Source organism: Fundulus heteroclitus, unplaced genomic scaffold (genome assembly GCF_011125445.2).
Source record: "Fundulus heteroclitus isolate FHET01 unplaced genomic scaffold, MU-UCD_Fhet_4.1 scaffold_51, whole genome shotgun sequence".
Classification (NCBI taxonomy): Eukaryota; Metazoa; Chordata; class Actinopteri; order Cyprinodontiformes; family Fundulidae; genus Fundulus; species Fundulus heteroclitus.
This window is the reverse complement of record NW_023396934.1, coordinates 2,394,786-2,409,441: the sequence shown is the minus strand read 5'-3', so window position 1 is coordinate 2,409,441 and position 14,656 is coordinate 2,394,786. Positions and strand designations below refer to the sequence as shown.

General features: G+C 42.6%; 3 protein-coding genes across 6 annotated transcripts; 2 read left to right on the top strand and 1 right to left on the bottom strand.

Annotated features, from left to right (window-relative positions):
* Positions 1–1,173: 1,173 nt before the first annotated feature.
* Positions 1,174–4,000, top strand: rnaseh2c (ribonuclease H2, subunit C). The gene is made up of 4 exons (XM_012866123.3): positions 1,174–1,328; positions 2,078–2,190; positions 2,345–2,464; positions 3,884–4,000. Exons 1-4 carry the CDS (start codon positions 1,175–1,177, stop codon positions 3,902–3,904), a joined length of 408 nt encoding a protein of 135 aa, XP_012721577.1. The 5' UTR covers position 1,174; the 3' UTR covers positions 3,905–4,000.
* An 80-nt stretch (positions 4,001–4,080) lies between these two features.
* zbtb3 (zinc finger and BTB domain containing 3) lies at positions 4,081–10,406 on the bottom strand. 3 transcript variants are annotated; one of them, XM_012866117.3, is made up of 4 exons: positions 10,331–10,406; positions 9,923–10,098; positions 8,040–8,851; positions 4,081–6,693 (listed from the first exon to the last, which is right to left on the bottom strand). In XM_012866117.3, the coding sequence occupies exons 3-4, from the start codon at positions 8,846–8,848 to the stop codon at positions 5,649–5,651; spliced, it is 1,854 nt and encodes a 617-aa protein (XP_012721571.2). In that variant the 5' UTR covers positions 8,849–8,851; positions 9,923–10,098; positions 10,331–10,406; the 3' UTR covers positions 4,081–5,648. The 3 variants fall into 3 exon arrangements, with proteins under 3 accessions (XP_012721571.2, XP_012721570.2, XP_012721569.2); XM_012866116.3 differs by having other exon boundaries at positions 9,923–10,031; positions 10,331–10,399; XM_012866115.3 differs by lacking the exon at positions 9,923–10,098 and having other exon boundaries at positions 10,331–10,401.
* Positions 10,171–14,637, top strand: trpt1 (tRNA phosphotransferase 1). 2 transcript variants are annotated; one of them, XM_036132455.1, is made up of 8 exons: positions 10,171–10,556; positions 10,640–10,703; positions 10,911–10,992; positions 11,243–11,412; positions 12,992–13,169; positions 13,258–13,314; positions 13,418–13,528; positions 13,609–14,637. In XM_036132455.1, exons 3-8 carry the CDS (start codon positions 10,938–10,940, stop codon positions 13,629–13,631), a joined length of 594 nt encoding a protein of 197 aa, XP_035988348.1. In that variant the 5' UTR covers positions 10,171–10,556; positions 10,640–10,703; positions 10,911–10,937; the 3' UTR covers positions 13,632–14,637. The 2 variants fall into 2 exon arrangements, with proteins under 2 accessions (XP_035988348.1, XP_012721576.2); XM_012866122.3 differs by having other exon boundaries at positions 10,171–10,703.
* Positions 14,638–14,656: the final 19 nt, after the last annotated feature.

Genomic DNA, 14,656 nt, shown 5'->3' with positions numbered 1-14,656 from the left:
CAATGCACAGCCTGACTCTGGAGGTGAATTTGCTGGGACGTCAAATCAGCACCATTTTCTACAGCCTGCTTTTCATTTTGACTGTGTTGTCCAGTCAGTTATAACAATGTAAAATCTAGGGCTGTGCATAAAAATTGATACAAAGATTAATATTGATGTTTTTAAAAACGATGTATTATCGATATTCCGGTTTTTAATATCGATATATACCCCCCAACACCTAGGGGGCGTTATTACAGCGCACCATTACTGTTCACAGCGAGGAAATGCAAGTGAAATGAATTTATGAAACGGCCGACAGGATTTTAGAAACTCCTTCGTCCCAAAAATCAGACGTTTGGGCGCATTTTTGGTTTCTGTGATATGTTAAATGCATTGAACCAAATGCACTTTGTTTTCCCGTTAATATATCAGTGTTCAATAAATTGAAAATTAATATGTGGCTGGTTTTGTTGATTGAATGACTGTAAGGCATTAATTTGAAGGTAATAAATATTGATATTGGATTCAAATCAAGCTGAGCTACATAGGGAATCGTATCGTGAGCTGTGTATCGAGAATCGTATGGAATCAGCTCATCCTAGATGCTACCCATCCCTAGTGAAATCTGTTGGATTTGGTTTTGTACAGTTGTTCTTCGTCGAAGTCCTAAGACTAAAAGAGGGTGTACAATTTTCCTTTTTTGCTCTAACTGAATACAAATATAGTACCCATGCAATAATCGTGTAGTAGTTGCAACTTTCATGCTGCTAAATTAAACCTCTTGTATATTCAAAGACCGCAAAGATGTTCTAAAAAAAAAACTATTTGAGTGATAAAAGTGAAAAAATATTTAGAAGTATTAAAAAAGGGAACAAATCTCGCAGCGGAACGCTTTTGCTGATTAAAGCTAAAAGATTCAAGTTTCCAGGCAAATAACATTTAAAACAGTTCGTCATGCAGGGGCCGGCTGTTTTTATTTTTCGGTTTTGTTCTGTTGTCTAAAACTGGAACCGATTTTTGCATTTATTTTCCACAACACTTCATTTCGCAGGAAACGTTTCCTGCAGCATAGAAATGATCCATGATGGGGGAGAGGAAAAAAAAAGACACAAATGAACTTCATGTCCAAAAGGAAGTGAGGAACTTTTCTCCATTGCATTGTGGGTAATTTCTCCTCTCTTGTGGTCGCAGGATGTCCTGTAACGCCAGCGTTACGCGTCTCCATCTGTCCTCGTTGAGACGGGCGGACAAAGCCCCGGTCCACCTCATGCCCTGCGAGATTGAGCACGACGGACTCGCCCAGGTCTCGCAGTATTTCACCGCTACGACAAAACAAGACAAAAAAGGTACACGGACGGATCACGGTCCGTTTAGTCCACCCGCAGAACATCCTCAGTCGCGTCTCTCCTTCATCCGTCAGAAAGTGTTTTAACGTGTGATTGAAAACAAATTTCACTGATAGATGCAGGACTGATAAAAGCTTTAAAGCTTTAAAATATTCTGACGTTGGAGGTAGGGCTAGGTGATATGGATTAAAAAATAAATCTCCGATTTTATCATACCAAATCCGATTAATCAATTTTTTTTTCTCCTTTTTGTTTCATAAAAAGAAAAAGAGAAATTATTTTAAAACCTTGCTTTTTATGTCAAGCATTTTGTCAGGGAGTTGACCTGAATTCAAAGTGCAACTAAAAACAAGCTGTGAAACATGCAAAACAAGATGGCAGCCATGCCATTATAAACAATGAAAATATAACAAAACATTTGCTGCTAGTGGTATTACACATTGAGCTAAGAACAGGCTTCACTGCACTTGTGAACTTCAAACTAAGTTTAAAAAAAAATGAAATACCTCGTATTATGGTAAAAAAAGTTTCCACTTAACAATATTTTGACAATACATTTGCCTAAACATATATTCGGCATCACATGCTGTTCTCTTCATGGAAACCCAATGAGTGTATTGGCAAAATAAAATCCAGATTTTCCAAAAATGAAATCTTAAAGAATTGTAAATTCAAATTAATCGATTAAATCGATTTATCGCCCAGCTCTAGTTGGAGGTTGCAGCTGATGTTTCTGATCCGTTTTGCAGAGAAGACGGTGTCGTTCAGAGGACGTGGGTTAAAGGGACAGGAGATCAGCTGTCCTCAGGGCTACACGGGCCTGGTCCTGAAGGAGGTCGACAGACACGGCTCTGACCAGGAGGTAAAGCCACGTTCTCCATGACATCGTGAAACCTCCACGGCGCTCCGTGTCATTCAAACATGTGGAAATCTGCTCTCCATGAGAGGCTTAGCATCAGATATCTCCATATGTGTGTACATGTTTTGTGGGAATGACTGGCTGTGTCTGCATGCAGGACCGGACGGTGAAGGTGACCTCAGTGTTTGACAAGCTGACCTACTGGAACCTGGAAACTCCTCCCACTTCGGACGACACCGTGGTGATGGCGATGGACTGGCCTGAGCTGGCTGAGGCGGTAAGTCGTGTGTGGAGTTCACCTTAAAGGAACGACGCAGTCAGAGACCAACCTGCTCCTCCTCATGTTCCAAAGCTGTACTGGTGGATCCTATTAATCACGACACGACGCGTCTTGTTGGGATTTTAAAAACACGAACATGGAGAGAATTATTTTAGTTATGTCTTATTAAAAAAAAAAAAAACAACTATTAACTTTCCACCTGAATCTGAGCCTTGGTAATGAGTATGAACCCGTTATCACGTCAAGGTCCAAACAAAACAAACCAAATGTGACCTAAAGGAAATTAAAACAATGTATATCTACTGTGTAATGAGATTAATGCAAAAGAATGTGAGGTTCATTTTTGGGAAGGGGGGGGTAAAAAAGGGGGATTTTATTCCTTTTCCATGACAGAATAAAGTAAAAAATTGTCAATACTTTGAGAATAAAGTGGAAATAATATTTTGAAGGTCACATGTTGAAATCGCTGCGTTCTTCCCAAGCAGTGTGTGTCCACAGGATGTATAATGTATTTTTGCTTTAATCTTATTGCCATGCAGGCATCTGCTAACTTCAGCCGTGGCAGAAGATTTTGTTTTTTTCTGAGCAGGGATTTCCCTCTTAGTCCACAGTGACACACATCCTGCCTTCCTGTGGGCAATGAGCAAAAGGACCAGTGCTTCCATTTTATTCTCTGGTTGTTCCTGAGCCTCCTAACAAACATCCCTTCATGTGAGGGTGACATGCCGTGTCAGAAGGTCGAAACCTGGACACGACGAGGCGTCATTACAAGGCGAAGATCCCAGACGCAACACACTGGTTATGAACTGATACAGCATGTAAATATTAAATTATTCTGACGTGGTTTTGACCTCAGCTGTATTGTAATTTAGTGGATTATGCTTAAACGTCAGACCTGCGCCAGGAAACCAGCCTGGTCAGACGAACTGCTTCCATTCTGTGCTGAAGGGTAGTCAAGAACTACAGCAGTAGCTCTGCGATGGTCACAAACAGTGTTGGGCTGTGGCGCCACCCAGTAAACGAGATTTATTCAGATATCAGTGGGGTTGTATGTTCATGCTTGAGCCTGAATAAAACTGACAAATTAATTCTCTTCGGAAGGCAGAGGTTGGTTTTAGTTTTTACAGACCTGCAGCTCCCGCAGAGAACGATTTTTTTAACTTATTTTCAGTGAATACATAACGTATTTACTACTCTCAGGATGGAAGGACCATTTTACCTAGTATAACAAAGTGTTTCTGAACAGGATTACCAACTATAGCTTTAAATCGTATATGCCTCGTGTGCCTCTATTGTTCTTGGCCAGGTCAGCCTTGTGAAAAAGGTCTTGATCTGAGTGGCTCTTTTATCTGCTTATGTAAAGGTTTAGTAATAATAATAATAATAATAATAATAAAATGTTTTGTTTCTTCACAGATCCATGGGACAGTTGACTGAAGACATTTGAGACTCCCTGTTAGGTGGAAGTGATACGTGCATATCGATGCGTAAAACCCGACTGACATTTTTGTTTGGTCACCACTTCAGAGCAATAAGAAACAACAGTTTTTGTACATGTTTTTTTGTAAATAAAGAGAAAACCCAAACACTCTGGCTAAAGGACGTTCTATGAATCGGTAAAACAACCAAATGTTCTTGCCACAGAACTCCGTTTATTCACAAGGTGACATTTAAATATTGGACATTGGCACACACACAAAACCCTCTAAATCCTCACTGCTGTTGTCCATCAGTAAAGGTATCGCTTTTAATTTCTACTTTTTTTCTTTCTTTTTTGTTTTTTTTTTTACAGAAAGTGTCTTAAAACATGTAAAACAGTGCAGAACAAGAAACTCCACAGAGTCAATCAGGCACATACAAAGACGTTAAAGATAAGGCAAACATTAACTGGATGTCCTGCTTTTGTTTTTCTCTCTCTCTCTCTCTCTCTCTCTCTCCACCCCTCATCTGTTCTTCATCCTCGGGCCAAAGGGCCAGAAGTGGGTGAAGCCATTTTAAACAGCTTTTCAGTGAGTCTACGCGTTGGTCCGTTCAAAGTGCAGGTGTTTAGTGAATCCGCCTCAACTTTACGGGATTGTCCTGACTTTTAAAAGTGTGAATCAGCTGCAACCGTAACTAATTTCTTCTACTCAAAGGATGAAATGGGAGCCAAACGAAGGCAAATTAAACGCAGCAGCAGAAGTGTAGCGCCTAAGGGAAACTATGCAAGTGGTGCGCATCCGAACAGATTTAAACAACTTTAAAACAAAAACGTGACCAACGTTAAAACTTGGCTGCTTTCAGTTTTCCCTCCCTGCCAATCACAAAACGGCACAATATAGAAATGACCTCGGTCTAAAACCCGCTGGCACACAGTCATAGCAACAGGACACTAATACGTATTACAACTCATATAGCAACTTTTCCTTTTTTTCACTCACCAGCGTAAACACTTGCTGTATAATGTTACAATTACTTAAGACATTTTAATAAAGCTCCGTAATTGCCGATTGTTACAACATCGTTATAAGAGTACTTAGCTGAACCCACGATGACAAATACTTAATGCCACAAACCTAAACTACAAAAAGCTCTTCAGATATTACAAAGAATAGCACAGAAGTAAAAAAAAAAAACAATGATTACACCGATATGTCGACAATAGGCAAGCTAAGACTAAAACCAGTGCATCTTGGTTTTTGTGCTTACACGTTACACCGTATAAAAAAAAACGGGATGGTTTTTGGTCTTTAACGGTCGGTTTTCACCTTTGTAACCTTTTGTAAAAGCTCTTTTTTTTTCTTTTAAAATTAGTTTTTAACACAGTAAAAAAAAAGTTAACCTCAATATGAAACTCATAATAATCCATTAGGTTAGCCAGGTAGGTGATTGTAACCTGAAAATACAGACTGTAGACGGGGTGAAAAGACCTAAAAGATTTCACCGAATTTAGGACAAAAAAAAAAAAAAAAAAACTCAGTTACTGCTTTGAAAAAAAACTTTTCTATTCTTTCTGCTTCTGAGGTCAAATATATCTAAGGTTTAGACCATTTGTAACTTTTTTTTTTTCATTATTCATCGACTTTACAGTGCATTGTAAAATTATTCATACCCCTTGAACTGAAAGTTGCCGTTTCAACATGAAAAACTCTCAAAACAGTTTCAAACGTTCCCGTATTTGGGAAAGAAGTGTCTGGTCATGCTAGCTGTGAGGAGGGGGCTGCGGCAGCGGGGGTCCCTCTGCGTCCGCCTTGCTGCGTTTGGCCGGCAGCGTCTGGTCGTGAGCCTTGCGGATGTGGCGGTACAAGTCCCCGGACTGCGTGTAGCTCCGGTAGCAGTAGCGGCACTCGTAGGGCCGTTCGCGCGTGTGCACGATGGCGTGGCGCCGCAGCGTGTACGTGCAGGAGAACGTCTTCCCGCAGACGCCGCAGGTCGGCACGTCCTCCACGAAGTTGCCCATGGAGTCCTGCAGCTCCTGGAAGTAGGCGGGAGGGTCCGGGTGGGGCTGGGACGAGGATGGAGGAGCGAGGGAGGGGGCGAAGGACGAGGTGTCCTGGGAGGAGGGCCCGGCACCGGAGGACGAGGACGAGGGGGACAGGGGGAAGGAGTAGTCGTTTGAGTTTATGTGTAAGAGTCCCTGTGAGTGTGCGGAAACAAACTGAGGACTGTTTAGCTCTTCGTCCTGGATGTCCTCCTCGTACTCCTCTTCCACGTCCATCACGTCCTCTTTCTCCCTCACGTCCTCTTTCTCCTCCTCCAGCTCTTCGTCAGAGATAACAATGGCCTCCTCTTTGATTGTCAAAACCTCCTCCTCCTCTGCTGCTCCCGCTCTTCTTCTTCTTCTAGCGACGGGCGAGGCTTCGGCTTCGTCCTCGGCGCGTGGCAGAGTTTGCGTCTGAGGAGCGCGCTGCCGGTCCGAGCTCTGGCCCTGGAGCGTTACCGCGCTCTGAATCCTGATCTGCATCGGCGCTCGTTGCACCGCCGGATGTCTCGAGTCTGTCTGAAAGGATTTGGTCACGGCCGGCGCTTGGGTCGACCTGACCACCCGCGGTTCTCTGCTGAGGGCGTTCCTGTGATCGGGCTCTGGGAGGTTCTCAGCATGGCCGTCACCGGACGGTCTCAGTTGCTCCTGGTGCGCGCCGACGGAAAGACGGGATTCTGAAAGGTTGAGAGAGGCCAAGGAGCGTCCACCGGACTGGTTCAGTGGAACCAGGGTGGAGGATGAGGAGGAAGGCTGCTGGATAGCGCTGTGGATGATTAAAAAAGAACAAACAGATTCAGGAAGAGTGTCCGAGAGCACCTAGTACACTGCAAAAACCGGATCTAAAAACAAGTAAAATGTTCTTAAAGTTAGTGTATTTGTCCTTGATTTGAGCAGGTAAATAAGATTATCTGCCAATGGAATGAGTATTTTTGCCCCTAAAATAAGATAATTAGACATCCTGCACTTGAAATAAGATGATGGAGATGAATTGTTCCTATTTTAAGTGGGAAAATCTTATTCTATTGGCAAATCACCTTATTTACCTGCTCAAATCAAGGACAAATACACTCATTTAAAGAAAATGTTACTTATTTTTAGTTCCGTTTTTGCAGTTTTACGGCTAGGGCTGGGCAATAAATCGATTTAATCTATTAATTCGAATTTACAATTTCATTTTTGGAAAATCTGGATTTTATTTTGCCAATACACTCATTGGGTTTCCATGAAGAATCAGCATGTGATGCTGGATATATGTTTAGGCAAAATTATTGTCAAAATATTGTTAAGTGGAAACTTTTTTTTACCATAATACCAGGTATTTCATTTTTTTTTAACTTAGTTTGAAGTTCACAAGTGCAGTGAAGCCTGTTCTTATCTCAATGTGTAATACCACTAGCAGCGAATGTTTTGTTATATTTTCATTGTTTATAATGGCACGGCTACCATCTTGTTTTACAAGCATGTTTCACAGCTTGTTTTTAGTTGCACCATGAATTCAGGTCAACTCCCTGACAAAATGCTTGACATAAAAAGCAAGGTTTTAAAATAATTTCTTTAATTTCTTTTTATGAAACAAAAAGGAGGAAAAAAAATCGATTAATCGGATTTGGTATGATTAAATCAGAGATTTATTTTTTAATCCATATCGCCTAGCCCTAAGTAAGGCCTTCAATAATTTAGGATGATACCTTAAAAGGAATCGATGTTGCATCATTAATCTTTTTTAATACTACGAAAAGCAGCGTCGAGGTCAGTTCATTCGGTTTGTTTTCCTTTATTTAGCTGATAAACAGTTAAAATAAGAATCGACTGATTGGTCCTGACCCGTGATGTCAGAGATGTAAAAATCTGGTTTTGTTCAGCTCAGTGAGTGGATGGTTAGCAAAACACTCTTCAGAGTGGAAGTTTTTACTGTAGGAGGAATACCCATTGTTAGGTGTTTTCAGCATCATGGTGTTTTTTTTTTTCCACTGAGAGCTACTTCAGATTTTCAATTTCTGTTAACCTCTGCACAAGCCACACATTTAAAAACCATTGCACTCAAACATACTTTGGTTTAACTTAGCTTCTAAGTAATTCAACATGGCAAGCAATCAACAGGATCTTTACCTGTATGTCTCTGTGGTGCTGCAGGGACTGCAGAGAGCCGATCCTTCGCCTTGACCCCCAGGGCTCATCTTGGTGACGCCTACGCGGACGGTGGCGGAGGCGTTCGCCTGGCTCTGTAGCAGCTCTCCCGGCGGGGGCAAAGCAGGGATGTCCATGCCCGGCTGGGTGGTATCAGCGAGGTCGGGGCTGAGAGGAGTTTGCGTCTTTGACGAACCCCCGCTTGCCCGCTGCTCAGACTTCACGCACTCCACCTGACACCTGTCTGCCCCTCCAGATAGCGAGGACAGTGGCGTCGCTATGGTCACTGGATGCGAGTGGTCTGCAATCATGGCCACCGTGGGCTCGGGTGCGTGGTCCCCCTCGGCCCCGGCCTCTGGGGCCTTCCTCGGTCCGCCGCTCTCTTCGGAGCGCGTGCTGTCCGCCTCGGCCAGAGGCCCTCGTCTCTGCAGCCGCCTCTTGCACACCCTCACGACCTCGTTCATGTGCAGAAAGCTCGCCGCCGCCAGGACGTCCTCGACAGGGGGAGACTCGTCCAGCTGCAGCACACCTTCGTACACGAAGTCCAGGAGCAGGCCAAAGGCGGCAGACGTGACGATGTCATTGTCGAGCGTGACGCAGCTGTTGGCGCTGTTCCCCGCGGGAGAGTCCGAGTAGAACATGTGAAAGAACGGCGAGCACGAGGCCAACACCGCCCGGTGAGCCAGGAAACGGGAGGAGCCCACTTGTACGGTGCAGTCGCAGAGGAAGCCCCGCTGGCGCTGGGAACGCAGAGCTGACAGCAGCTGCTGGGGATGCTGGGGAAATTCCATGACCTGAGACAAGAGGAGAAAATTCGTCAACTGTAGAAAGTTTCTGAACTGAAAACAAAAGTAATGATTGAAATAGACAGTCGGGGTAAAACTGATTGCATTCGGACCAACAAGAAAATGTACAATTCCTGTTTTTCTCCTCTTTTATGTCCACTACACCAACTCAGCTCTGCCTTTCTAACTTTGTCCCCAAATCATTTAAGATGAGCTGCTGCTGCAGTATCTGGCAGAAACACGTGAGCCGCACATGCTGTAAGCTGGGAGGTGGACATGTTTGTTCAGCGCGTGCTACGGATGCGTGATTAGATTAAGATCAAGGAATTTGGATGCTACGTCGGCAGCTAAAACCTACGCTGCTTGAACTATTCTTGAACTGATCTTGCTTTGACACAAGTTGCATTATCCAGCTAAAGAGGCCGCAGCCTTCAGTGACTTCATGATCCAAAGGCATTTATTATTCGTTTCTAAGGCGTGCTGGTCTGCAGCGATGCTTAGCAGGGCGGTATAGCACAGTAACATTTGCATGAAAGGCAGTGCCAAATGTTGCACAACAGAAAACTGCCTAAAGCATGCCGCTAACTCTGCAAGCTTGCCTTTGTCCCACAGCGAATCCAGATATTACGTGTGTCCCCCAGGTAAAATGTACACACACCTGGCTGTTCATGATCAGATCGGATCACCGGGTCCATCCCCTCTTTCATCAATGACTCCATCAGTGGTCCACCATTGTTTCTCTCTTGATAGACACTGACCACGTCAGACCTGGCCTGACCCAGTCATCTGGCTTTATGTCAAACATGCTCATTAAACCTGCTTCTAACACATCTAGTTTGAGGATTATGGGCTCAGCTGCTGCCATATACATCTCAACCCTACATCGATACTTTGATGGAGAGAACCGGTTTTCACTTCATAATAATGTCTGACCACACCTGTATATTATATACCTGTATGTTATGTGGGCAAATATGTTGCAGGTAAGATATATATATATATTTTTTTCACAACACAGAGATCAAATATTGAAATAAAACAATTATTTCCAGGAAATAACTAAAAAAAAAAACAACTCACAATGTTTGTTTCCTTCTCCGAGCTCGTGGTCAAAATGCTGCTCCGCTTTACCGTTACCCGCTCTCCATGGCAACCAGGCTGGGTTCCTGCCTGGCTCTAACGGCAGAAGCTGGACGTTGACGCGCCACAGCACGCATTAACGGGGTGTAACACGGAGACGAAGAACGGGAACGTCGCTTGCAAACCAGTAGACGACAGATTAAAAACAACACATCTTTCTTTTCAAATGTTATGCAAGGAAAGAAACAAGCATTAGCCCAATGGCGCTAACAGTAGTTAGCGAATTATCTCAACGTCTGAGTTAAGATTTTTCGGCGGCGGCAGCTTTGAAGCGAGAGGCCGTCTAAACAGGACGCAACACATTCAGATCTCTCTCTTACGCCTAAAATTAAATATCATTCCCTTTACCTGCATCAACTGTTGTGTTTTCCAAAACAGGCTGCGGTTTTTCCTCTGTGGTGCCAGCAGTTTACCGCATCCCGATGTGCTGCCACCTACGGGCGGATGTGGGGAACAAACCGGAAATTGGGGGAAAAGCACGACGGCTGCTGAGTCTAGTGATCACAACAACAACATGGGCTTCTGATTCTGTCAGAGCTGTGTTGAAACTAAATGAAGCATAAACGGTGTCAAGGTGAAATGTAGATTAATTAGGATTAATAACACGTTCCCAAACCTCCAGCCCAAGGCCTGATCTGACATTATTTTAATGGACAGAGGAGGACGAAGAGGAAGAGGAAGAGGAGGAAAAAGAGGAGCCAGAGGGCATCACAGAGAAGAGGTGAGGGCTCTTTAATTATGAAGAGTTAGCAAGCTTATCGACTCACTAATTTCTGAATTATAAAATGTCTACCTTTGGCCGTCAGGAAGCATGAGAGGTTTGACACAGGAAGTTGGTTCTAAATATAAACCTGAGCTATTATTAGGATGGAAGAAACCAAGTTGTATGTATGCATATGTGTATCAAATGAGGCTTCTCTATCCTCAGGACAGAGACACTCATCTGTCTAAATCCATGTCTTATGTGCTTCGTCATGGAGCTACACAGTTGGGGCTTCAAATGGGCACAGGTGAGCTGATACTTCTGTTTCTGTCACAGTTTTGATTAATGCAACTCCCATGAATTGCTTTTATTATTTTATCATAATGTTCTTCTCTTAAATTAACATAGTGTTATGTTAAAATGTGACAACAGTGATGTTTCCTTCAGCGGATTTCTAGGTGATTGCCTCAAGCTAACAGTGTGAAAATACCATGTAGATTTATTCAAACTAAACTGTAAAAATGTGACCGTAGGTGTAACAGCTCTCATCCCCACAGATGGCTTCCTGTTTGTGGAGGACCTCCTGGCTCACCCGCAGTTCCACGTGTACACATGTGAAGATATCGAGAGAGTCGTAGCCACAAACGACAAGCAACGCTTCAAGCTCCGCTCCCACCCGGAGGACGGCCGCCTGCAGATTCGTGCCAATCAGGGACATTCAGTACAGGCAGGCAGAGCAGACACAATCCAAATTAAATAAAGTTTATTTAAGTTTATGAATGTAACATCAATTTACAACAAATATCAGATCGGATAAACATTTTCAAGATAAACAGGTCAAATGCATTTCCATTCTATTTTGGTCCACGTTCAATCAAACCTCATTCCAGTACAACACAATTGTACAGGCAGATTGAGATCCAACTAAATGCGGTCTAATTCAACAAAAGTTCACACACAATACAGATAAATTTAGTTGATTATTTAAAACAAATTGACAAAAATGACCCAAGAAAGAATAGCCATTTGCATCAAGCCTTTGACTTTACAGCAATCCCCCATCCTGAGCAAGCCCATAGTGTCAGTAGGTAAAAGTACACCTGTCTTTAAACAAGAAATAACTTCCAGATGAACCAGACATCATCAGATGGTTTACTTGCCAAAACTGGCTGGGGGTTCAGAGGACAGGAGGACTTTCGATAGGAGAAAAGACAAAAATTAGACAAAATCAGTGCCACTACAAGATCTTTCAGTTACTTTGTCCAGGAGGGAGATACAGCTAAACACAGGAACAACGAGCAAGGAGTACTTTCTACAGGAAAGAAAAACAAAAAGTACACATTGTCAGTTGCTCCCATACCTGCCTCAGTGGCATCATTCATGAAAAAGGCCCAGCTAAACACAGAAGCACTGAACCAGGAGTACTTTCTATGTGGAGGAAATGCCAAGAGTGTATAAAGTTAATGGCAGTAGTAAATTTAGCAATAACTTCATTGCAGGAAGTGACATAAATAAAAAAACAGACAGGAGTACTTTCTGTTGTAAGACAAACAAGCGCACACAGTCAATGACAGTAATGGCTCTGTAATTAAAGCTATGCAGGAAAGTGACTAAGCTAAATACAGAAGCATTTGTGCTAATGTACTTTATTGGAGAGGAAATAAAGAGATTGCATATAGTTAAAAGCAATAATAGCTCAGTCAATGGCTCCACACGAGAAAGTGACCACAGCTGAACACAGAACTGGACCAGGTGCAATTTCTATGGAAGAAGAAAAAAATAAATAAAACAGAGTAAACATGGGAAATATCACCAGCAACTCAGTCTTTAGCCCCTGACAGGGAAAAAGAAAACTGCAAAACATAGAAGCACTCTCCCGTGATTACTTTCTGTAAAAAGAAAAAGTACACAAAGTTACAGTAGATCTTTAACTGACTGTATCCAGGGAAGTGACATGGTTAGGCATAAGGGTTCTGCCAGAACCCTTTAATGAACATTGATTTTCATCTTTCTTTGGGTAAACAATTCCAACTTACCCCCTAAATGTAACGTGAAAAACTTTGGAAACTATTTCATTGGTTCTCCAAAAAAAAGTGTAAATAAAGTATCATCTCTAAATTAGTTTGTTTTTCCCTGTTGTCAGCAGTGAAGAAGTGTTCTTCAAAGACCTGAGATTTAGTCATGTTTTCATTTTGCCGGTCAGATGTGATTCTCCTAACTACTCACTTTTTTTTTTTTTACAGAATTAAACAAACTGTTATAAACCTTAAATCTCACCAGGACCACTTTGATGTATCTGGGTTCAGGTTATGGATCTGGAGCTGAAACCGGTCCTGGCTGGTTCTCCTGACTGCCCAGCCGAGGCCGTCCATGGCTCCTACCTCCGCAACTGGCCGTCCATCCAACAGCAGGGCCTGAGCCGCATGAACAGGACCCATATTCACCTGGCGTGCGGCCTTCCAGGGGAAGATGGCGTCATAAGCGGTATGCACCGTGTCTGATTCTAAAAAAAAAAAAAAAAGCTTATTAGCTAAAGATCTGAGAGCAGCATTATTTTTTTATTCCCCACCAGGCATGAGGAAAAACTGCGACCTAGCCGTGTTTATTGATGTTCCCGGAGCTCTGGCTGGTAAGATTAGCTGGTAATGTCCAATACTCTCCATCCAGCCAGTGTGTGTAAAGAAATCAATCCTTTTTACTAGTGTTTATTTGTGTGTGTCCCACTTGCACAGATGGTATTGAGTTCTTCTGGTCAGAGAATGGTGTGTTGCTGACTGCAGGCGATGCCGACGGTAAACTCCTTCCTAAATACTTCACCCGAGCCCTAAGACTCAAGCCTACAAGTAAGGGAAACTAAAACCCACAGCTTCTTATTTTCTTAATTAAGTTCCAGGGTTAATTGTTTCATTTTCTTGTGTTTCAGGAAGCATCCTTCCACTACAGTAAAACCTGCAGAGTTTGATGTTTCGACCAAGCCTGAATCCCTCCTTTGCTGTATGTTGGTCTTGGTTTCATGGATTATACTATATCTTACTAATGGCAGATTGGTGTAGACTTGTTGCCTTAATTTATTTTCATTATAAACACTTAACCGGTTAACTATAAGGGAGATGGGTTTTCTTTTTGTCTATACCGTGCCTTGCAAAAGTATTCTTGAGTTTTTCATTTTACATTACAACACCAAGCATATATAGTATTGGGAATTAATGTGACGAAGCAAAGAAGTCAATAATTATCAGGTCAAGTGAAAATGTTACATGTTTTTTTAATTGAAAATAATCAGGAAAGTGTGTTTATAATCAGTCCCCTTTTCTCTGATACCCGAAATACAATCCAGTGCTACCCTTTTCCTTCAGATGTAACTTAAGTAGTGACACAAATCTGCCTTTTATGGAAGAGTGGCAAAAAGAGTTCACGGTCTGTTGTGGCAGCGACCCTGAGCCTGCAGCCTCAGCAACAATAGACTGGATCTGTGAATACTTCACCCGAATCGGCTGCTGCGGCTACTAACATGGCTCACCACCGCCAGGGTGTGAATGTGTGTGTGAATGGGTGAATGACTGTGGTGTAAAGAGCTTTGTGGTCGTCGGACTAGTGAAAGCGCTATACAGGTACAAGCCATTTACCGTATTCATGTATTAGAATGGCCCAGTCAAAGTCCAGATCTGAATCAGCAGTGGGAAGACAGATAAAAGTGTGAATGTTTACAAAGGCTCATCAAATCTGACTGAGCTTGAGCTATTTTTGCAAAGAAGTTTAGTTTCTTAATTTCTAAAATGTTGAAATACCATGAATGGTTTTGTTTCCCTGTCACAATTGTGCAAACTTTTGGTTGGTCTATCAAATAAAATCCCAATAAACCATGTCAAGATTAGTTGTTTTAATGGAGTAAGGAGTATTAGCACTTTGGCAATGTCAGTGATGAATAAATTGTGGCAATGCATTACCTAAAGAGGCATTTTATTTAATTG